Source organism: Bufo bufo, chromosome 7 (genome assembly GCF_905171765.1).
Source record: "Bufo bufo chromosome 7, aBufBuf1.1, whole genome shotgun sequence".
NCBI classification, from domain to species: domain Eukaryota; kingdom Metazoa; phylum Chordata; class Amphibia; order Anura; family Bufonidae; genus Bufo; species Bufo bufo.
In genome coordinates, this window is record NC_053395.1 from 63,353,149 (window position 1) to 63,377,759 (window position 24,611).

Sequence of the window (24,611 nt, forward strand, 5' to 3'; positions counted from 1 at the left end):
ATAGCCCGCCGGGCAGAGTCCCTAGCAGAAAATCTCAAGGTATCCGCAGAAGCGTCAGCTAAGAAATCCAAGGCGTTGTTTATAACAGGAAAAGGAAAAAAGCAATTGCTTCCTAGGGGTACCCCTTTAATGTGAGCCTCTAGCTCCCCCATACACACTTTCATGGACCTAGCAACTGATGTAGCAGCATTGGAAGGTCTAAAAGTTGCAGCAGAGGCTTCCCAATTTTTCTTTAAATACACTTCTGCCCTTCTGTCCATTGGGTTCTTGAGTGAACCCATGTCCTCAAAGGGGAGCACAGCTTTTTTGGACATCTTTGCTACAGGGACATCCAGTTTTGGGGCTCTATCCCAAGGGGCAGACAATTCCTCATTAAACGGATACTTCCGCTTAACTGAAGAGGGGATGAAAAATTTTCTATCTGGTCTTTTCCATTATCTGGCAATCAGCTCATGAATGTTTTTATGCACATCAAATATCTTCCTCTTGTTGGGGCCCAATCCTTCAAACATTGAATCCTGAACTGAATGCTATGGCTTCTGATCCTCCAACCCCATCGTAGCCATGCCCGGCTTTACTAGGAAGCTAATGTTCTCCACATGGAAAAGTGGTCTCCCTGCGGTCTCGTCTTCAGAAGAATCGTCTGATAACCCCATTCTCCTTCCTCCAGACTCAAAAGCATCTCACTGTCACTGGAGGGGGAGTCCTTACCAGCAGTGGAAGAACCGGGACGGTGCGTCATCAAACCGCTAACCGACTGACTTCCTAACGTATCATTTGTTTAATGCTGCCCATTAAAGACGGAGATTCCTCCTCCATTAACTTGCTGATACAAGCTTGACATATAGGTTTTGCCCAGGCAGAAGGGAGCTTCTTCTTACATACACCACATCCCCCCTCCTTTATTCTGGAGGAGGTATTCTGGACTTCTTTTGATACCCAAGTAAAAAATGACCCCATGTGCATAAACAATATTCATGCTGGGGTCAAACCCCTCTTACCCCACCCTGGTACCGAAGCATCATTGGTGGTCTCAGTGGGTTCTGCACGCTGAACCTGCTCCATCTCTTACACAGCAAACAGCCCAAATGGAGGTACTGTACACGCTCTTCTCACCCAGCGAGTCAGTGAGCTGGCTGGGCTTTTCTCCTCAGCACGCGCAGCCAGCATCCCTCCCCTTCTGGTCCAAAGCATAGCTTCCTCCCATCACCGCAACCCGGAAGTAAACGCGCGGGTCAGCGGCCGAACACAGCCACATAGGTTCGCAGGAGCCCAAGAAGGCGAAGACCATCCCAGGCCGGGAAGGAGAACCGAAGGGGTAAGTGAAGAGAAGGGAGCCCAGACTTTTGCAGCAGCTCCCGGAGGAGAACTCAAGCCACACGGGGTAACCCTCCTCACACTATTACAATAGCCGGGGCCCCCACAGCTCTCGTTAGTAATCTTTCTTTCGGCGGATCCGACTCCCTCCTGCCCCTTAGGACAGGAAACAGAACTGGAGATAGAGGGGATGATCCCTCCTTTAAAAAGGCGGTTCTGGTTCCTGTCCTGAGGAGGTGGTCTCTCCAGGGGTGCTGTCATAGGCGAGAAAGAAAAAGTGCTGGCTGAAGAATCTCCTTCCTTCTTAGACTCCATGCGGAACATGATACATGAAGAGGTTAATGCTGCTCTGGAGTCTAGGTTACCTCCCTCTTCACTGCAAGCCTCTACATCTCTAAAATCCTAGCGTTCCCAGTTACTCGGGTTGGATTTGGATGAAGGGCAAATAGCTTCAGACAAGGCAAGGGAGACCACTGTTTCTCCCGGAAGATACAGATAGTTTTTAAGAGACTATAAGAGCTACTATGCACCTGGCGGAGTCTAAAGAAAGTTGCTCCATCCAGGATCAAATGTTTTAGGGTCGAGGGGAAAGGAAAAGACGTGTCTTCCTGATCCATAATAATTTCAAGGCCGTAATCTCGAGGCAGTGGAAGGATCCCAAAAAGAGTACCCCGATTTCAAACACTTTCAAAAGAAAGTATCCGTTGTCAGACTCTGATTCAAATCTTTGGGATACAACTCCAAAGATTGATGCTCCAGTGGCTCGGATATCCAAAAAAATCCTCTCTCCAGTTTGAGGACATAGGATTACTTAGTGATCAGATGGACAAGAAGTGTGAGAGCTTACTAAAATAAGGCTTGGGAAGTAAATACAGCTATGTTCAGACCAAACATTGCATCCACCTGTACCGCCAGATCCCTATCAGTATGGCTCAATCATCTTGCAGCAGGAACCCCAAGGGAAGAGATTTTGGCTTCATTGTCCATGCTTAAACAGGCCTCAAATTTTCTGGCCTACATCTCAGCAGATTTAGTCAGGTTGTCTGCATGATCAGCTGCTATTTCAAAGAAAGCCCCATGTGTAGAAATACTCAGACTTTTTGTAAAGAATAAAATTGCCTGTAAAGGCATCTACACGATGACGCTTGTACAGGCGTTATTGCGACCTCTGGACACAATGTACAAAATCCAATAAACCAGCCTCAGTGATCCCTGACTGACAGTCACAATCAGAAGCTGGAGTTACTGGTTTGGTTCCTCACATAGAAAATAAGATCATGTCAGCTTCTGAGGGGACGTGGCTACAAAGGTCCTGTGAAGATTCAGATATTAGTGAGACGTGACGATTAGTGAGCAGATAACACAGAAAGTACACACAGACCAGTACATGTTGCATCCACACAACTGCACCATCAAGACCTTTTAGTAAAATGCGCTCAGAGTCCTCTGCTTGTTTTCAGACCAGAAGATTGCAGCGGTTTCCAGCAGAAAAACGGCATCTTATCACCACAATTACTGTACTCCAAATATTGCTTTGGAGTACAGTAAAAAACCTGACCTGGCTCTCCAGTAAGTCATACATGTGAAATGTGCCAGAGGTATACAAAGTTACATTGTTTATTCACAGTTTACAAAACATGACATATACAGTAATTACATAAAGTGCAAACGCTATACACGCTGATAAAACTCAGCGCCAACAAAGTTATTCCTCCAAAAAGGCACAGAAAACCATGTTTCCTACAACACGGCCTCAAGCGCAGTCATTTTAAAGTCACTATTCCACTATTAGCTGTATCTAACATTCATATGTAGATCCTCCACTTCGTATTTCCACATAGAACGGTGGACAGGATTTTCTGAGAGGTCACTGATCTTCACAGCACGAAGAATGGGCTCGGGGCTGCAGGATAATACAGTACCCATCACCATCACGTACTTTCCTAGAAAAGGGAGGAAAAAAAATAAAATAAAAAAATCATTGGGTAGATCCGTAATTAAAGATTGGACAAAATACTGCGAATGAAGGGTATGCAGTTTAGGGGTAATATGATTTTTTTTTGGCTGACAACAGGACCAATTATGGACAAACCATGAACGGGAACCAGTAGCGAATTTCTAGGCACAAATTTCCGAGGATTTTCCCTGACCTAGGGTAATCAGTTATACCCTTTGATCCTACCAAAGAAAAAGTCATCAGCCAGTTAAAAAAAAAAAATTATAAATGTGCACATATAAGACTCTGTTCACTCCTCGTTTTAAGCCTACATCAGAGGTATACTGCAGGTCAGGTGGATTTCTCAAAGTACAACGCGGACTGAAAGCTGTAATGGATCCCACTATATAATCAGATAGTTTAATATAATGCCCATAGGTTCTCTTTGTGAAACAAATCTATCCATGTGGTATATGTACATGCAGGAAAAATAATAAAAATGTAGCATACACTTACCCAGTATGACAGGCAGACACAGTCCCTACAATGGGCCTATAGTCAAAGTGCACCACCATATTGTCCCTAACGCTCATGGATCAACATGGAGGGAGAGGAAAAGGTGTGGTGTAAGCATATAGTTCTGAGAGGATGCTTCTTAGGCCTTATTCACACATTACATGTATCCACTGATTTTAAACACATCCATGTTTTTCCTCTGACCATGGGTCGGTGGAAAAACAATTGTGACATGCACTGCTTTGGTCACTGATGCGGCCCCAATACACCCATTAAAGCAGGGCTGTGGGGACAGTTAAAGTACTTTCACACTTGCGGCAGCGGATTCCGGCAGAGGATGCGGAAACGTCTGACAAATGCATTGAAATTCCGGATCCGTCTCTCCGGTGCCATCCGGAAAAACTGATCTGGTATTTATTTTTTTGCATTTTTATAGGTCTGCGCATGCACAGATCGGAAAACTGGATCCGTTTTGCCGGATCCGGCACTAATACATTTCAATGGAAATGAATGACGGATCCGACATTCCGGCAAGTGTTCAGGATTTTTGGCTGGAGAGAAAACTGCAGCATGCTGCAGTATTTTCTCCAGCCAAAAAACGTAAGAGGGACTGAACTGATGCATCCTGAACGGAATGCTCTCCATTCAGAATGCATTAGGATAAAATGTTTTTTTTCCGGTATTGAGCTCCTGTGACGGAACTCAACACCGGAAAAGAAAAACGCTAGTGTGAAAGTACCCTTAGCCAAAGTTAGGACTCAGACTCCTTCATAAATTGCCAATAATTTAATACATTTTCTGTAGTAAAATGGTAACATTAGGATTTTTGTCGCCATCATGTAAGTAACAAGGCTACTTAGATAGAACATAAATATTTATTGGAATACAACTTCTAAAATTCCTGACATTTTCTAAATTCTTGTAAGTAAAAAAATAATGTACTGGGCATTTAATAGCTGGAAAACTCTTACACGTGTATATTTAAGAAATCTGTCCTCAGAAAAAGGATAGATATATATATATACTTAACAAAATGATGAGGCAGCACTTCCAGCTTTAAGGTGACAGGGTGAAGACCCCAATAGACTTTAATCCGGCAACGTTTCGGCCTGCTCAATGAGGCCTTTATCAAGCTTGATAAAGGCCTCATTGAGCAGGCCGAAACGTTGCCGGATTAAAGTCTATTGGGGTCTTCACCCTGTCACCTTAAAGCTGGAAGCGCTGCCTCATCATTTTGTTAAGTATATATCTTGGAGGAGGGGCCGGCCTCTGTGAGGAATTGCACAACGTCTGACTGTGCTGCTGCAATATATATATATATATATATATATCCTGGAAATGCAGAGAATCTTGTGCAAGTCTAAAAGGGAATAAAGGAAACATGTAAAAAGCACAGCTGCTATATTCAGTGCTTGCCTTAAAGGGGTTGTCTACGAATAAGTAACTTTTCGTAGCCTGCCTCTGCTATAGAAGGAATCATACATACCTTCTCCCTGCAGCTCTGGTCCTGCGTGCTGGCTCCGGTGTGTCTTATCTTCTGATCCGTGGCTTCTTTATTTCTCCGACATGATCATCTGCTTCGCTGCAGCCCAGAAGAGACATCACTGGTGATTCTAGTCATTTGCTGCAGTAGAGCACATGCTGGGGAGGAATTAAGCAAGCTGCACACTGAAAGATAAGACAAATGAGAGCCAGTGAACAGGACTTGAGTGGCAGAGAGCTAGTAAGTAGCAGACTAGCGTACTGCGAAAAGTTCTTTATTCCCAGACAACTCTGTTAATATGGTCTTCCTTTTCTAACATGAATGCAGGCATGAGCCTTGGAGCAGCATGAAGATACTGAGTATAAGGGACAGACGAGAACTGATTATCACCACTAGAACACCCTGCTTATAGTATAAGGGACAGGAGAGAACAGGAGAGGTACTAGAACGCCCTGCTAATCACTAGTTATAGTATAAGGGACAGGAGAGAACACAGGAGAGGTGGGAACTGATTACCACCGCTAGAACACAATGATCATCACTGCTTATAGTGTAAGGACAGGAGAGAAAACAGGAGTAAGGTTGTTTCGGGTATCGAACTTTCGATACCCAATCAACACTTTTAGCCTGGTATCGATACGATACCGGGATTTGTCTTTTAATTGATACTGTGCTGTGCTACTGCACAGCCCAGTATCAGAGAATATGGATCACGCTGCTCTCAGTGCACTCCAGGTTCCCTCAGCAGCACAGGGAAGAAGGAAGCAGTGTCTCCCTCCCCTGTGCTGCTGCCCCCAATGAGAGGAGAGAGGGGAGGGGCCGTGGCAACTGCGCCACTAATCATAATTAACGTTTAATACAATACAAATGCAGGCGGTGGAAGAAACACATTGCCGGCACCCTGCCTCTGACAAAGCGCTGCGATCCGCAGCAATTAACCCCCCCTCCCCAGTATTAAAATCATTGGTGGCAGTGGCCACAGAGTCCCCTCACCTCCTCTCATTGGTGGAGCAGTGTCAGCTTCTGACCAGAGCCCCAGCAGTGTAATCCTGTGGCTCCGATCAGTTACCATGGCAGCCAGGATGCTACTGAAGCTGCCATAAGCACAAAGCCCAGGGCAGCAGGACCAGTGTGAGATCCTATTCACCCTAATAGAGCTCTATTAGCGTGAATAGACAAGGGATTAAAAGATCCCAGGTTCTTGCCCCTAAGGGGGGAAATAGTTATTAAATAAACTGTAAAAAAATAAATACAACACATCCCAAAATATTAAATCACCCCCTTTCCCAATTTTACATATAAAATATATAAACCAAAAAAATATTACATATTGCCACGTCCGAAAAGTCGAAACTTAAAAAAAAAAAAAATCTCCTATGCGGTGAACGCCATAAAATATATATATATTTTTTTTAAGTCACCTTGTCCCCCTATGGGCTGGATGTTCCATAAAATGCGGAATGCACGTGGCTTTTATTGCGTTTTATTTTTTTCGTGTGGTATCGAATGGTATAGAGTATCCCAATACTTTTTTACAACAACCCTACACAGGAGTGGTGAGAACTGATTCTACCACCACTAGAACACACTGCTTAAAGTGTAAGGACAGGAGAGAACACAGGAGTGGCGAGAACTGATTACCGTATTTTTCGCCCCATAAGACGCACCTTTTCTCCCCCCAAAATGAGGGAGAAATGCCCCAGCGTCTTATGGGGAGAATGCTTGCAGTTTTACATCGCAAGCTGCGAAGTAGGAGCGAGCGGGGACTCGGGGAGGGACTGGGAGGAGGAGCTGGGGGCCGGCAATAGCGGCGGGGCGGTGCAGTCAGTGTAGTATAGCCCCGCCGCTCCGGTATACTAATATAAAGATGTCTTATTCAATTAATTGAATTATTAAACATGTCCCCCAACTCCAAATATTACCTTACATCATGGGGGGGGGGGGGGGGGTCTGTGGATGGCACTGTTATGGGCCGGGGGGGTCTGTGGCTGGCACTGTTATGGGCCGGGGGGGGGGGGGGGGGGGGGGGTCTGTGGATGGCACTGTTATGGGCTGGGGGGGGGGGGGGCTGTGGATGGCACATATATAACAGAGCCAGCCACAGATCCCCCCCATCTGTAACAGAGCCAGCCACAGATCCCCCCCATAACAGTGTCCGTCATCCACAGATCCCCCCCCCATAACAGTGTCCGTCATCCACAGATCCCCCCCCCATAACAGTGTCCGTCATCCACAGATCCCCCCCCATAACAGTGTCCGTCATCCACAGATCCCCCCCCCATAACAGTGTCCGTCATCCACAGATCCCCCCCCCATAACAGTGTCCGTCATCCACAGATCCCCCCCCCATAACAGTGTCCGTCATCCACAGATCCCCCCCCCATAACAGTGTCCGTCATCCACAGATCCCCCCCCCATAACAGTGTCCGTCATCCACAGATCCCCCCCCCATAACAGTGTCCGTCATCCACAGATCCCCCCCCCATAACAGTGTCCGTCATCCACAGATCCCCCCCCCATAACAGTGTCCGTCATCCACAGATCCCCCCCCCATAACAGTGTCCGTCATCCACAGATCCCCCCCCCATAACAGTGTCCGTCATCCACAGATCCCCCCCCCATAACAGTGTCCGTCATCCACAGACCCCCCCCCCATAACAGTGTCCGTCATCCACAGATCCCCCCCCCATAACAGTGTCCGTCATCCACAGATCCCCCCCCCATAACAGTGTCCGTCATCCACAGATCCCCCCCCCCATAACAGTGTCCGTCATCCACAGATCCCCCCCATAACAGTGTCCGTCATCCACAGATCCCCCCCCCCATAACAATGTCCGTCATCCACAGATCCCCCCCCATAACAATGTCTGTCATCCACAGCTCCCCCCCCATAACAATGTCTGTCATCCACAGATCCCCAGTAATAGTGCCATCCACAGACCACCATTAGTTCCAAACCCACCAAACACACAGCACACCTTTGGTTAAAAATATTTTCTTATTTTCCTCCCCAAAAACCTAGGTGCGTCTTTTGGGCCGGTGCGTCTTATAGGGCGAAAAATACGGTATCTATCACAACTAGAACACCCTGCTCATCACCCATTTTGTTAAATAAGGGCCTTAGATTGATAGAAAATAAATATATGTATGATTAAACATACAGGGGTCAGTATTGGGCCCTATTCTTTTCAATATATTTATTAATGATCTTGTAGAAGGCTTGCATAGTAAACTATCAATTTTCGCAGATGACACTAAACGGTGTAAAGTAATTTACACTGAAGAGGACAGTATACTACTACAGAGGGATATGGATAGATTGGAGGTTTGGGCAGATAAGTGGCAGATGAAGTTTAACACTGACAAATGTAAAGTTATGCACATGGGAAGGAATAATGCAAGTCACCCGTACATACTAAATGGTAAAACAATCGGTAACACTGACATGGAAAAGCATCTAGGAATTTTAATAAACAGCAAACTAAGCTGCAAAAACCAGTGTGAGGCAGCTGCTGCCAAGGCCAATAAGATAATGGGTTGCATCAAAAGGGAAAAGATGCCCGTGATAAGAACATAGTCCTACCACTTTACAAATCGCTAGTCAGACCACAAATGGAGTACTGTGAACAGTTCTGGGCTCCTGTGAACAAGGCAGACATAGCAGAGCTGGAGAGGGTCCAGAGGAGGGCAACTACAGTACCCTGAAAGATTATCAAAATTAGGGTTATTCACTTTAGAAAAAAAGACGACTGAGGGGAGATCTAATTACTATGTATAAATATATCAGGGGTCAGTACAGAGATCTCTCCCATCATCTATTTATCCCCGAGACTGTGACGAGGGGACATCCTCTGCGTCTGGAGGAAAGAAGGTTTGTACACAAACATAGAAGAGGATTCTTTACGGTAAGAGCAGTGAGACTATGGAACTCTCTGCCTGAGGAGGCGGTGATGGTGAGTACAATAAAGGAATTCAAGAGGGGCCTGGATGTATTTCTGGAGTGTAATAATATGACAGCCTATAGCTACTAGAGGGGTCGTTAACAGGGAGTTATTCTGATTGGAGTCGGGAAGGAATTTTTTAATCCCCTAAAGTGGGGAAAATTGGCTTCTACCTCACAGTTTTTTTTTGCCTTCCTCTGGATCAACTTGCAGGATGACAGGCCGAACTGGATGGACAAATGGCTTTTTTCAGCCTTATGTACTATGTTACTATGTTAAAGGGGTTTTCCAAACATTTGTTTTACTGATGATCTATCCTCTGAATAGGTTATCAATATCTGAATGTTGGGAGTCCGATACCCGTGACCCCCGCCAATCAGCTGTTTGAGAAGGCACCAGCGCGCGCAGTAGCACTGCTGCCTTCTTTCAGCTCGCCAAGCACAGGTGTACATGTACATTGTACAGTGGCAGTGCTTGGTGTCGCAGCCCAGCCCCATTCACGTCAATAGAGCCGAGCTGTACCTAGGCCATGTAACGCAGGAGCGCCTACTGCGAGCGCCCCTGTCTTCTCAAACAGCTGGTCAGCAGGGGTCCCGGTTGTCAGATACTGATGACCAATTTAGTATGTCTTTGTAGCATGGGAGGAAACCAGAGTACCTGGAGGAAACCCACACAAACACGGGGAGAACATACAAACTTCATGCAGATGTTGTCCTTGGATTCAAACCTAGGACCCCAGCGCTGCAAGGCACCAGTGCTAACCACTGAGCCACCATTCTGCAGTATTTCACAAGCAATTCTTTTTCTTACAGACTTTGCATGAATCAGGGCTCATGCACACGAACATATTTTGTTTCTGTGTCCGTTTTTTTTGCGGCCCATATGCAGAATTATTTATTTCAATGGGGACGGAAAAAAAAACAGCATTCAGTTTCCGGATGTTCATTCCGCAAAAAAATAGAACATGTCCTATTATTGTCCGCATTATGGACAAGTACAGGACTGTTCTATTAGGGGCCAGCTGTTCCGTTCTGCAAAATATGAAACGCACATGGACGTCAGATTCCTAGTAAAATGGCCGGTTGTATGACCTACAAGGGCAGGCAGTTAAAGGGAACCTGTCACCTGGATTTTGGGTACAGAGCTGAGGACATGGGTTGCTAGATGGCCACTAGCACATCCACAATACCCAGTCCCCATAGCTCTGTGTGCTTTTATTGTGTAAACAAGACGATTTGATACATATGCAAATTAACATAAAAGAGTCATATCTTACTTGTGTGACCAGAGAAGAGTCATATTTTCAAGCTCTGACTCATCTCAGGTTAATTTGCAGATGTATCAAATCTGTTTTTATACACAATAAAAGCACACAGAGCTGTGGGGACTGGATATTGCGGATGTGCTAGCGGCCATCTAGCAACCCATGTCCTCAGCTCTATACACAAAATCGCGGTGACAGGTTCCCTTTAAGGCATTCTGCAATTTAAATATGGACAACAAAATATAATACCAGTTACAGAAAATAACTCACATCGTACTCCTTTACTGGAAACTACTGCTCAGCTGTTTCCATAACTCCCATAGAAGTGACTGGAGAGAGCCGCATACATGTGCAGCAAATCCTTCATTATTCACTGCCTGGAGGAGGAGGCCATAAATGTCCAAATTCCTCTTTATAAGAAGGGCCAGCAATAGGAACCCGACACGAGTACATACACAGAACTATAAACAAGAGACACATGATATATATACACACAGTGTGAAACGGATGCTTTCCTGGAATTGCCTCGTCTTCTTATAAAAGGATGTAAATTCTGTGTAACACATGGAATTCATGGTTTCCAAACAGCTCATCAAGGCCAAAGCCTGGTGTACAGAAACAGAAAGCGAAAACCAGATCGTTATAAGAGGTTAAAAAAAAAAAAAAGCGTATAGTTATCTTCCATACTGCTGTACTCCACGGATGAGGTTAAGAAAACAAGTGACACAAAACTATAGAAAACGCACAAAAATATTAACCCTATCTTTGCAGCAGCTCCACACTTTAAAAGGGTTTTCCGAGATTTTGATACTAAAGGTCTATCCTCTCGATAGGTCATCAATATCAGATAAGTGGGGATCCGACTCCCAGGACTCCGCCAATCAGCTATTAGAAGAGGCCGGTGCTCGGTGATTGGCACGGCCTCTTCCTAGGCCAGGTGACGTCACCGTACATCGGTCACATGGCCTTGTTACAGCTCAGCCCCATTGAGGGCTCATGCACACGAATGTGCGCCGCCTGTGCATTGGGGACTGCAAATTGCGGTCCCCAATGCACAGGCACTGTACGTGTGGCCTGCGCTGATGGATACAGACCCATTCAACTTGAATGGGTCAGGGATCCGTCTGCAACGCAAAAAATAAAAATAAATAATTATGTTTTATTTTTGGGTGGAGTGGAGGCACGGACCGAAATGCCACGGAACCGCTTGGTAGTACTTCCATGGCCTTCCGGTCCGTATCTTCCAGATTGCAGACCCGTTACATTTGTGTGCATATGCCCTGAAGTGAATGAGGCTGAGCTGCAATACCAAGCACTGCCACTATACAATGTACGGCGCTGTGCTTTTGAAAGCTGCCTGGAGTCGGCTGCACTCAAGAGTTCCCTGAAACAGCTGACTGGTGGTGGTGCCAGGACTTGGACCCTTGCTGATGTGATAATGATTACCTATCCTGAGGATAGGTAATCATTATGAATTCCTGGAAACCCCTTAACGCCCAGCACCGTACATGCGCGGAGCTCTGGGGAAGGGGGGGGGGGGTGGGGAGTCACGGCACCATGCCAGCTCTTACCGGCAGGCACCACCCACTTTCAGTTCCAAGCACTGCGATTGGCCGATCAATGATCGGCACATCGCAGCGGAGGAAGCTGTTAGAGGCATCAGGGAGGGTCGGGAGGAGGTGGCAGGTGCTGAACAAGTCAGTACCGGTCACTGTAACGGATCCCCTTCCGTTAATGGACGCTTCCTAGCTTGCGCCGAGGACCACAAGCACCGCACTGGACACCACAACCACCGCAGACTCCACAACCGCCGTAGCTTAACTGGAGCCGCGCCGTCTTTCTTCCACCCTGAATGAACCTCCAGCATTCAGGACCGTGTGGGAAAGATCTCTCCTCCAGGGAATATGCAGAGCATAGCAATCCCCAGCGTGATACAGCAATTCCCTCCAATAACGAGACAAGGCTGCGTTTTGAAGGGTTAGAAAAACATGAACTGAACTGTTTATTGAGGGCTACCCGCCCGTATTTATGCAGGTCCCCATCTGGTGTACACGCCCCTAGGGGACCAGAAGGAGGACTGTGATACAGGACAGACACCTAGCACTCAGGATACAACACATCCCCACAATGCATCATGGTTTCCTCCTCTCTGCCCCGGAGACACCCGAAGAGCAATTCAATTATCTCTCAGGACAAAGGGAAATCACCAATACACATGTGGGAACAACAGGGCAGGAATCACCACCCAAATACACAAAATCCTCCCTTCTGTCTGTGATATAATTATGGATTAACATAACTATCAGACAGTAAAAATACAGTTTTTAAACATACACTGTAACTTTAAAACCATACATTCCATCTCCATAAAAAATACATATTTAAACTCAGCATACTTCAAACATAAACACTTCCAAAAATCACACAAATCCCTCCAGCGGATCAAAAGTTAAGTGGAAGTCCTTTATGACCGACCGCAAGCACAATTTCCTGCCCAAAACAGTTCCATAGATTTGGGCTGTGCGGTCGGTTAATTTCATGCAGAAAAATTACTAAGTCCCATCTTCGAACGGGACTTAGTCTCTGGAGCTGAAAGTTCAGTATGGAAGAAGGTAAGGGTCAGCAGTGTTCGTGTATTTGCGCATCCGATTTTAGTTCCACAGAATCTTTAGTATACACCGCTGACCGCGTTCGGTCCTATTAACAGTCCAGACATGCGGCATAGTTCTGTTACACCGTTCTTGAAGGGTAATATGTCACGGGGCCATAGTCGTAGGGCAGGAGGCTAGCCATAAGTTTTCTATAATGCCCAGTGGCAAATGGCAGTTTGTCACAGTCACCTCCAAGGTGAGGCAGGGGACACCAGTGTTTTGAGTCCCCTGCCAGCGCTGCTATTGGCTGGAACAACGCTCCAGCCAATGGCAGCGCTATAGCTGCACAGGAAGAGGCAAAACTTCCCTGAATGCGGCCATTCTAGCTGGTGACTGTGTGCAGAGGTTCTGTACTTCTCTGTGCTGTAGTTGGCTTGCTGGGACTTGTGGTGCACACCACAGCGATTTAACCCCTTTCCTGCTGAAAAGAAGGAAGAACATCTGGAATAGCTGCACAGATTTTTTCTTTCCCTTGCAGCGGTTCCAAATCCATAAACCACCCTCCGTCCCTGTCCCTTAATTTCAAACTTATTACAAGCCCCTTCACGTGTGAAAACACTACACACAACCCACACTAAATAAAGGTTTACACGTTTCACACAACACCCCAATAAAATAAAAATGGCCCGTCCATCCCAACGTGTATACGCCATCCTTGCATCAGATACGGAGTCAGCCAGTGAGGGAGAAAATGATGCCACTTTCCTCTACCCCCTCATCATCATCATCCGCTGATGAGGGACCCTCTAGAAGGCGCCCCAGGGAAGCAGAGGAGGCAGCCCCCCAGAGTGACCCCACCCTGATGATCAGCCCCAAATTCCAGAGTTTGTGGGAAACTGTGGAATCCCAATTGACTGCACGGGCTTCACAGAAATAGATTTTTTCAAAATCTTTTTCTCAGAAGATTTTATAAATTTGATGGTGACCCAAACAAATTTATAAGTCCAGCTATTTATTTCCCAGAACCCTACTTCGCCATATACTAGACCCCTAGGTTGGACCCCAGTAAGTGGAGCAGAGATGATTACATTTTGTGGACTTGTGGTGCATATGGGCGTTGTAAAAAACAAAAAAAAAAAAAAAAAAAAAACACCAATTTGCCAATATTGGAGTTCGGACATTTTCTACCAGACTCCAATTTACAATCAGACCATGACCCGGAATCGATTGGATTCAATTCGGAAATATCTACACTACGACAATGCACAGTGCCCACCCCAAAATGACCCAACATTGACAGTCTGTTCAGTTAGGCCTGTCATTGACCACTTCAGCACCAGGTTTGCCAAGGTGTACAACCCCGATAAAAATGTCAGTGTATATAAGTCCCTATTACTGTTCAAAGGGAGGATTAGATTCCACCAGTACCTGCCTAGCAAATGTAATATAGCAGGCTAGTTTTTTAAAATCTGTAACAAAACAGATGGGCGCACCATAGGGTAATTCTGTGAGTGTATAGTAATATACGGAGAAAGATGGTAAGGCTCACCTTGTGTGGTTGTGCAAATGTAGGCACAACACTATTGCAGGTATTTTCAAACAAGCCTGGACGTCTGGATATGGCGGTCTGCAGCCACGGGACCACAAGAAATCTTCAAAAGGAGAAGCCTGGAGCCCCCAAGAAGATGATGATGCAAAAGAACAAACCACGTCCCACGGCGCGAATTACCGTCAGCCAGTCACCAGGATCAAGAAGGAATCTTTTATTGCAGCGATACAACGCGTTTCGGGGAATCACTCCCCTTCATCAGGTACAAAAAGGTGCAGCTTTTTTTGTACCTGATGAAGGGGAGTGATTCCCCGAAACGCGTTGTATCGCTGCAATAAAAGATTCCTTCTTGATCCTGGTGACTGGCTGACGGTAATTCGCGCCGTGGGACGTGGTTTGTTCTTTTGCCTAGCAAATGGGCGAGGTATGGCATAAAGTTATACACACTTTGTGAGAGTAGCTCCGGGTACACCCACAAATTCCACGTTTATGACGGAAGAGATTCCTGGATAGAACCCCCAGAATTCCCCCCCATCCTAGGAGTTAGTGGGAAGATTGTGTGGGACTTACTGCACCCACTGCGATAAGGGTTACCACCTCTATGTGGATAACTATTATACCAGCATACCCCTATTCAGGTCCCTAACTGCCAGGGCTGCTGTGGCTTGCGGCAGTGTGCAAAAATCTGAGAGGCCTCCCAAGAATCCTGGTAGGGCAACCACTAAGAATGGGGGAAAGTAGGGCTCTCCGCAATGAGACTATGCTAGTGGTCAAGTACAAGAGGGACGTCCTTGTACTGACTACCATTCACACTAACGCCCCCTGTCCCTGTACGAGGTACCACAACCACTGTCCCAAAACCAGCTTGCATCCTGGACTACAACAGGCACATGGGAGGGATGGATCTTGCAGATCAACTTATGAAGCCCTACAGCGCCACACTAAAAACAAAAGTGTGGTACAAAAAGCTTGCCGTATACATTGTACAGATGGCAATGTGCACGTGCTATTTCATTCTGCAGGGCACAGAGGAACTTTCCTTCAGTTCCAAGAGGTAGTAATCAAGGCCCTAATATTTCAAACCCAGGCCGTGAAGGGTCCCAGTACTTCAGGAAGGTACAGTGCCCGTGTTGTACCAGGGCAACATTTTCCAGGTCAAGTCCCCCAGACAGCAAGGAAGGGACGGACCCAAAAAAGATGCAGGGTGTGTTCTAAAAGGGGGATAAAGAAAGACACCATTTACCACTACGAAACCTGCCCTCATCCAGAATCTACCACTCATCCATGGAGTATTAATTTAATTCCATCCTTTATGCTCCCTGTAATATTTCCACTTTATATCTCTGATTTAGTCCACCTCGCTTGTATATCCACTTTCCAACAACCACTACATATTTTTTTTCTGAGACATCCGTGCCCTTTCCACCCCTTAAAGTGTTCATACGGGGGTGCACTTTTTAAAGAAGGGTCACTTCTTGGGGTTTTTTATTTCTGGGGACCTCAGAATTTTTTTTAATGCGACATGGCACCTAAAATCCATGTGTTTATTCAGGCCTGCAAAAAACTGTTTTTGCACTTTGCCTCTAGAGACCTGCTGTGCGCCCATACAGCATAACATGGTTATAAAGGGAAAATAATAGCATTCTGAATACAGAATGCTTAGTACAATGGGGCTGGAGGGGTTAAAAAAAATAAAAAAATAATTTAACTCACCTTAATCCACTTGATCGCGCAGCCCGGCATCTCTTCTGTCTTCTTCTTTGCTGTGTGCAGGAAAAGGACCTGTGGTGACGTCACTCCGGTCATCACATGATCCATCACCATGATAAAAGATCATGTGACAGACCATGTGATGACCAGAGTGACGTCACCACAGGTCCTTTTCCTGCACACAGCAAAGAAGAAGACAGAAGAGATTCCGGGCTGCGCGATCAAGTGGATTAAGGCGAGTTAAATTATTTTTTATTTATTTTTTTAACCCCTCCAGCCCTATTGTACTAGGCATTTTGTATTCAGAATGCTATTATTTTCCCTTATAACCATGTTATAAGGGAAAAGAATAATGATCGGGTCCCCATCCCTTCGTCACCTAGCAACCGTGCGTGAAAATCGCACCGCATCCGCACTTGCTTGCGATTTTCACGCAACCCCATTCATTTCTATGGGGCCTGCGTTACGTGAAAAACTCACAAAGAGGAGCATGCTGCGATTTTCACGCAACGCACAAGTGATGCGTGAAAATCACCGCTCGTGAGCACAGCCCCATAGAAATTAATGGGTGAGGATTCATTGCGGGTGCAATGCGTTCAACTCACGCATTGCAACCGTGCGGAATACTCGCCCGTGTGAAAGGGGCCTAACTCTTTAGCGGGAAATTGCTGGATTTAACCCTACGCCCCCGCACTTGTCGCAGTCATTATGATAATTTACTGAAACCACTGCAACACGGGTCAGAAATCTACAGAGGGAAATTTGGTATTTTCTCCAGTTTCCATCACAGGGACTTTCAGTCTTGTTTTTGGCTCCCGCTGAATACTATGGTATTGAAGATGATGGAGGCGATTGCAGGACCCTCCAGACATGGACTAATTTTGTCTCCGCTTCAAAAATCTTCCTCTGAGTGGAAGCCTAACAGGTCCCATTATAGTGTATGGGGCCCGTAGGCTCAGTTATGTGCGGAATCCGTCCTCCTGCTCCTATAACAGAGCAGAACAGAACAGAAACGCTGAACACCAATGTGAACTCAGCCTTAGGCCTCATGCACACGACTGTTGTGTGCATCCGTGGCCGTTGTTCCGTTTCCGTGATTTTCTGCGGACCCATTGACTTTCAATGGGTCCGCTGAAAACTTGGAAAATGCACCGTTGTTCATCCGCGGCCGTGATCCGTGTTTCCTGTCCGTCCAAAAAATATGACCTGTCCTATTTTGACGGACAACGGTTCACAGACCCATTCAAGTCAATGAGTCCATGAAAAAACACGTATGCACACAAGATTGGCATCCGCGTCCGTAGGCTACTTTCACACAGACGGATCCGCAGATCCGTCTGCATAAAAGCTTTTTCAGAGCTGAGTTTTCACTTCGTGAAAACTCAGATCCAACAGTATATTCTAACACAGAGGTGTTCCCATAGTGATGGGGACGCTTCAAGATAGAATATACTACGAATTGTGTACATGACTGCCCCCTGCTGACTGGCAGCACCCGATCTCTTACAGGGGGCTGTGATCCGCACAATTAACCCCTCAGGTGCCGCACCTGAGCGGGTTAATTGTGCGTATCATAGCCCCCTGTAAGAGATCGGGTGCTGCCAGGCAGGAGGGGGCACCCCCCCTCCCCAGTTTTAAATTCATTGGTGGCCAGTGGTCCCCCCCTCCCTCCCCTGTATTACTGTACATTCATTGGTGGCCAGTTAAAATCCCCCCCCCCCCCCTATCATTGGTGGCAGTGGAGAGTTCCGATTGGAATCCCAGTTTAATCGCGGGGGTGCCGATCGGTAACCATGGCAACCAGGACGCTACTGCAGTCCTGGTTGCCATGGTTACTTAGCAAGTTTTAGAAGCATTATACTTACCTGCGAGCTGCGATGTCTGTGACCGGCCGGGCGCTCCTCCTACTGGTAAGTGACAGGTCTGTGCTATAAGCAATGCGCCGCACAGACCTTTCACTTACCAGTAGGAGGAGCGCCCGGCCGGTCACAGAAATCGCAGCTCGCAGGCAAGTATAATGCTTCTAAAAATTGCTAAGTAGTTTAATTAGGAGGGGGAGCCCACTGGCCACCAATGAATGTACAGTAATACAGGGGAGGGAGGGGGGCCCACTGGCCACCAATGAATGTACAGTAATACAGGGGAGGGAGGGGGGGACCACTGGCCACCAATGAATTTAAAACTGGGGAGGGAGGGGGGGTGCCCCCTCCTGCCTGGCAGCACCTGATCTCTTACAGGGGGCTATGATACGCACAATTAACTCCTCAGGTGATTAACCCAGGGGTTAATTGTGCGGATCACAGCCCCCTGTAAGAGATCGGGTGCTCCCCTGTAAGAGATCGGGTGCTGCCAGGCAGCAGTCATGTACACAGTTCGTAGGATATTCTAACTTGAAGCGTCCCCATCACTATGGGAACGCCTCCGTGTTAGAATATACTGTCGGATCTGAGTTTCACGATCTAACTCAAATCCGATGGTATATTCTAACAGAGGTGTTCCCATGGTGATGGGGACGCTTCAAGTTAAAATATACCATCGGATTGAAGAAAACTCAGATCCGATGGTATAATAGGGACTCCTGACTTTACATTAAAAGTCAATGGGGGACGGATCTGTTTGCAATTGCACCATATTGTGTCAACGTCAAACGGATCCGTCCCCATTGACTGGCATTGTAAGTCAGGACGGATCCGTTTGGCTCCGCACGGCCAGGCGGACACCAAAATGACTTTTTTCATGTCCGTGGATCCTCCAAAAATCAAGGAAGACCCACGGACGAAAAAACGGTCACGGATTACAGAATAACGGAAATCGGTTTTGCGGACCGCAAAAAAAAAAACGTCCGTGTGCATGAGGCCTAAAAAAAAAAAAACAACAAAAAACAAAAAAACACAGCAGATGGTGCCATACAGATCTATTTTTCTGAATAACTCAAACCCACTGAATTTGGCAGGACAAACCCACCAAATAACGTGTATCGGGCCGCAGAGGTACGGATTGGGTTGTTGGACTTCAACATGCCTGATCCTTTCATTCTTAGCAGCTTATTCCCCTTTCCCCATCAAGAACACATGCAAACTCAGGCGAGTGTGTATGGGGAGCAACGACTGTTGGATGAGATCGCTATGTAATGTGTATGGCAGCCGTAGGGCTCATGCACACGACCGCTGCATGCACTGGGGACTGCAAATTTGGCAACCTCCGTGCAGTTTCTGCAGACCCGTTCAACTTGAATAGGTCTGTGATCCGTTCGCAACACACAAAAAAACTAAACAAACAAGTTCTATTTTTTTGCGGTGCAGAGGAACGGAGAAAAAACCCCAGGGAAGCACTCCGTAGTGATCTGTGCCTCCTTTCCGCACTGCACCTTCCGGCTTGCAGACCCATTTAGTGATGCAGTGCAAAAACGTCCTGGGCCCGTATATTGTGGAACCACTGTTTGCAGGGCGCAATACGGGCACAGCCGTGCAACGGCCGCGTGCATGAGCGGAAATGTAGGACATCTCCAGAACATCTAAAGGCTCTTTTACACTGGCTGATCAGCCGCGTTCATAGGAACACTTGTTAGTGATTATATGGCGGTGTAAACGTTCCGCTCGTTCATCAGCTAATAGGACTGTACGCGCAGACACCTAAATCATGGTTTGCCTACGGCAGATCACGCCATCTAATCGTACTCTGCTGCTGGACAACGAGTCTGTAGGGGGACAAGCAATGGCATTAGTGATCGCTCCATACTGTAGAGGAGATCACTGCATGTAATAGCAGCAGTCTCCTCCACTGACGAGCAGGCGATTGCCGCGAAGAAAAGATTCCTTCCTGACAATTGTCTACTCCATTGAGCAGTGTAAAGAGCCTTTAGGCTAGTTTCACATAAGCAATAAACCTATCTGGCAAGCTGTTACAGCAAAGGAAGAGCCTGCTAGAGCTCTCAGTATCCAGCATAGCCGAAAACTGACATTATAGCCAATGGGGGCCTGGCGGTGTGCCGCCCATCAGACTGTGGCGGATACAATGGACTCCGGCAGGCTGTTCCTCTGCCAGATAGCTTTAACGCACATGTGAAAGAAGCCTCATCTGGGAGGTCACTCCATGAAGAAGAGAGTGGGGACAGACATCTTTGGGGCCTGCCCAGCTCATTACACAGGGAATGATGCATGTCTATTACAGGACTGATGTATATGGGAGGAGGGGGGAAGTGGGCTCAGGCAGATGGGACTACGACTACAGCTCTGCGGGAGGGCGAGTATCTCAGGCTCTGTCACTCATTATTTTACAACTAGATGGTAAATCCACCCTCAGTTGGTTTTATTTGCCGTCATCACCAGTGACCCCAAGAATCACACTCCGTGGATCTATAAATATTCTGATAGAGGTCGCTGCTCACTACAGGACGCGCCGCCATTCCCAGCAGTTACCATGATGTAACGCTTCTCTTTTTAGCGGTAAGTCTTTACCACGGAGCCTCAGGCATGCGTCCACCGCTTCTCCTCCTGCAGATTATCTTACCTCTCAGGATGTGACATAAGGTAAGAGGATCTTGTACGTCAGACTGAGAATCTGAGACACCAATTTCCACTCCCTAGGGCATCTGTCAGCAGTTCTGTACCTATGACACTGGCTGATCTGTTACATGTGCACTTGGCAGCTGAAGGCGTCTGTGTTGGTCCCATGTTCATATGTGTCCACATTGCTGAGAAAAATTGTGCTATAATATATGCAAATTAGCCTCTAGGAGCAACGGGGGCGTTGCCGTTCCGCCTAGAGGCTCTACTCTTTCATTGACAGGGGCAGGCAGTGAAAACATCATCACCCCTGTCAAAGTGCAGAGGGATTAGGCAGTTTTAGAGAGAGCAGAGCCTATAGGTGTAATGGTAACACCCCCGTTGCTCCTAGAGGCTCATTTGCATATATTATAACATCATATTTCTCAGTAATGCGGGCACATATGAACATGGGACCCACAGAAGTCTTCAGCTGCCAAGTGCACAAGTAACAGGTCAGACAGTCTCATAGGTACAAAACTGCTGACAGATGCCCTTTAAACAGAAGAATAATGGACGCTTCTGCAGCTGGCACACAAAGATAAAGGGTAGAGGCACCTGCGGCAGGCATCGCTACAGAGAGAGAGGCACCTGCGGCAGGCATCGCTACAGAGAGAGAGGCACCTGCGGCAGGCATCGCTACAGAGAGAGAGGCACCTGCGGCAGGCATCGCTACAGAGAGAGAGGCACCTGCGGCAGGCATCGCTACAGAGAGAGAGGCACCTGCGGCAGGCATCGCTACAGAGAGAGAGGCACCTGCGGCAGGCATCGCTACAGAGAGAGAGGCACCTGCGGCAGGCATCGCTACAGAGAGAGAGGCACCTGCGGCAGGCATCGCTACAGAGAGAGAGGCACCTGCGGCAGGCATCGCTACAGAGAGAGAGGCACCTGCGGCAGGCATCGCTACAGAGAGAGAGGCACCTGCGGCAGGCATCGCTACAGAGAGAGAGGCACCTGCGGCAGGCATCGCTACAGAGAGAGAGGCACCTGCGGCAGGCATCGCTACAGAGAGAGAGGCACCTGCGGCAGGCATCGCTACAGAGAGAGAGGCACCTGCGGCAGGCATCGCTACAGAGAGAGAGGCACCTGCGGCAGGCATCGCTACAGAGAGAGAGGCACCTGCGGCAGGCATCGCTACAGAGAGAGAGGCACCTGCGGCAGGCATCGCTACAGAGAGAGAGGCACCTGCGGCAGGCATCGCTACAGAGAGAGAGGCACCTGCGGCAGGCATCGCTACAGAGAGAGAGGCACCTGCGGCAGGCATCGCTACAGAGAGAGAGGCACCTGCGGCAGGCATCGCTACAGAGAGAGAGGCACCTGCGGCAGGCATCGCTACAGAGAGAGAGGCACCTGCGGCAGGCATCGCTACAGAGGGAGGCACCGAGAGAGAGGCACCTGCGGCAGGCATCGCTACAGAGAGAGAGGCACCTGCGGCAGGCATCGCTACAGAGAGAGAGGCACCTGCGGCAGGCATCGCTACAGAGGGAGGCACCGAGAGGCACCTGCGGCAGGCATCGCTACAGAGAGAGAGGCACCTGCGGCAGGCATCGCTACAGAGAGAGGGGCACCTGCAGCAGGCATCGCTACAGAGAGAGGGGCACCTGCGGCAGGCATCGCTACAGAGAGAGAGGCACCTGCGGCAGGCATCGCTACAGAGAGAGAGGCACCTGCGGCAGGCATCGCTACAGAGAGAGAGGCACCTGCGGCAGGCATCGCTACAGAGAGAGAGGCACCTGCGGCAGGCATCGCTACAGAGAGAGAGGCACCTGCGGCAGGCATCGCTACAGAGAGAGAGGCACCTGCGGCAGGCATCGCTACAGAGAGAGAGGCACCTGCGGCAGGCATCGCTACAGAGAGAGAGGCACCTGCGGCAGGCATCGCTACAGAGGGAGGCACCTGCGGCAGGCATCGCTACAGAGGGAGGCACCTGCAGCAGGCATGAGGACTCGGGGGCACCTGTAACTTGCACGTCATCAAGGAGGGCACAGTGACATGGAGGGTCACCTGCAAGTGACACACAGTGGGCAGCTAGCGCTAGCACAAGGGTCTGGGGGAAGCTGGCACACAGGGTTTGCACTTTGCCCTCATGCTTGGAATTAAGAAAGGAGCTTATAACTGGCATGCTATAACGGTATGTGCTCCTCTACGGCGCGGAGAATGGGTGTAGTAGTTCCCTTTCACGCTGCGGGTTACGGGACATAATGGCAGACGTCAGCATACCTTGCTCCAGGCACGGCTGCCCCTTGGGCACCCTCTCGGCCCCGCACACAGTGAAGGTGTGGGTGTCGTCAGTCAGGCGCAGGGTAGTCCCACGCTCAGGCCGCACATGGACGACACTGCCCTGCATCCACACCACGCTGACCTCCAGCTGCCCGCCACCAGCAGGCCTCTCCAGCCAGAAGGAGGGCGGCGCCCCCGGGCGCTTCTTACACTGCTTCAGCTGGGCCGCCAGCATCTTCACCGGGGGAGAGCTGAACTGCGCGCCCCCTGACTGGACCATAGTCACGTCCGCCATGTGTAGTCCTAGTAGCGCCGCTTCAAATAACCGCGCCGTATTCAGGAGGACTCACAAGAGCTCACACTGCTTCCATGTACTTGTCTCTTGTTAGTGCGGCCGCCATTTTGGTGTAGACTGAAGTTCTCCATATGCCTAGTACAACTTTTTAGGGTACGTTCACACAGTTTTTTATGTGCTGAAACTGCTCGCATTTCTTCTTGTTTTTTGGTTCTTGTTTTTTTTCATCCTGCCCATCTCAATAGGAACTTTGGGCACGGATTGTGCAGCATGAAAGCCACGTCAAGAATGGACACCACTGAAAAAGTGGCGTGTCCGTTCTTGACATGTCTTTCGTGCACATTCCATGGTTTTTAAATCGCAAATAAATTAAAAAGAAAGTTCCATAACATAACCATTACCAAGCGATTTCCCCATTTAATTGTGTGGAGAGGAATTGCAAGCATTTTGGTGTGTTTTTGGGCATGGAATCCACACTAAAATACGCATGGAAAGAACTCTGTGTGAACATACCCTTAAAGGGCTTATCTGAGGATTAAAGGGGTTCTGCACTTTGTTTAAACTGATGATCTATCCTCTGGATTGATCGGCGGGGGTCCGACACGGTGACACCTGGGACCCCCACCGATCAGCTGTTTGAGAAGGCAGCGGCGCTCCAGCTGCGCCGCGGCCTTCTCACGGTTTACCACACTCCCAGTGACGTCACGACTAGTGTAACTGGCCTGGGCGGGGCTAAGCTCCATTCAAGTGAACAGAGCTTAGCCCCGCCCAGGCCAGTGATACAAGTCGTGACGTCACTGGGCCAGCGGTAAACAGTGAGAAGGTTGCGGCGCTCCAGCAGCGCCATGACCTTCTCACTGTTTACCTCTGGCTGCGCAATCCGCGCCCAAAGTTCCTATTGAGATGGGCAGGATGAAAAAAAAAAAACAAGAAGAAATGCGAGCAGTTTCAGCACATAAAAAACTGTGTGAACGTACCCTAAAAATTAGTTGTACTAGGCATATGAAGAAACTCAGTCTACACCAAAATGGCGGCCGCACTAACAAGAGACAAGTACTTTTACACTTGCGTTGTTAATTCCGGTATTGAGATCCGGCAGAGGATCTCAATACCGAAATTAAACAGATCCATTTTGATTTTGCACATCAGCACGCATCCGTTCCGTTAGGATGCTGTTTGCGGTCCCCAATGCACAGGCACCATCCGTGCGGCTGCCGCGACGGATCCAGACCCATTCAACTTGAA

General features: G+C 48.1%; 1 protein-coding gene across 1 annotated transcript; it reads right to left on the bottom strand.

The window, feature by feature from the left end:
* Positions 1-2,916: 2,916 nt before the first annotated feature.
* RMI2 (RecQ mediated genome instability 2) lies at positions 2,917-23,387 on the bottom strand. Its single transcript, XM_040441185.1, has 2 exons — positions 23,072-23,387; positions 2,917-3,260 (listed from the first exon to the last, which is right to left on the bottom strand). The coding sequence occupies exons 1-2, from the start codon at positions 23,364-23,366 to the stop codon at positions 3,106-3,108; spliced, it is 450 nt and encodes a 149-aa protein (XP_040297119.1). The 5' UTR covers positions 23,367-23,387; the 3' UTR covers positions 2,917-3,105.
* Between the last annotated feature and the right edge of the window lie 1,224 nt (positions 23,388-24,611).

What these genes read in the sequence shown, in the direction of transcription:
- RMI2 (XM_040441185.1), bottom strand. Translation starts at nt 23,366, where the DNA reads ATGGCGGACGTGACTATGGTCCAGTCAGGGGGCGCGCAGTTCAGCTCT. An exon ending in GCAGCCGTGCCTGGAGCAAG is followed by an intron (nt 3,261 to 23,071) that starts GTATGCTGACGT and finishes TCCCTTTTCTAG; the next exon opens with GAAAGTACGTGATGGTGATG.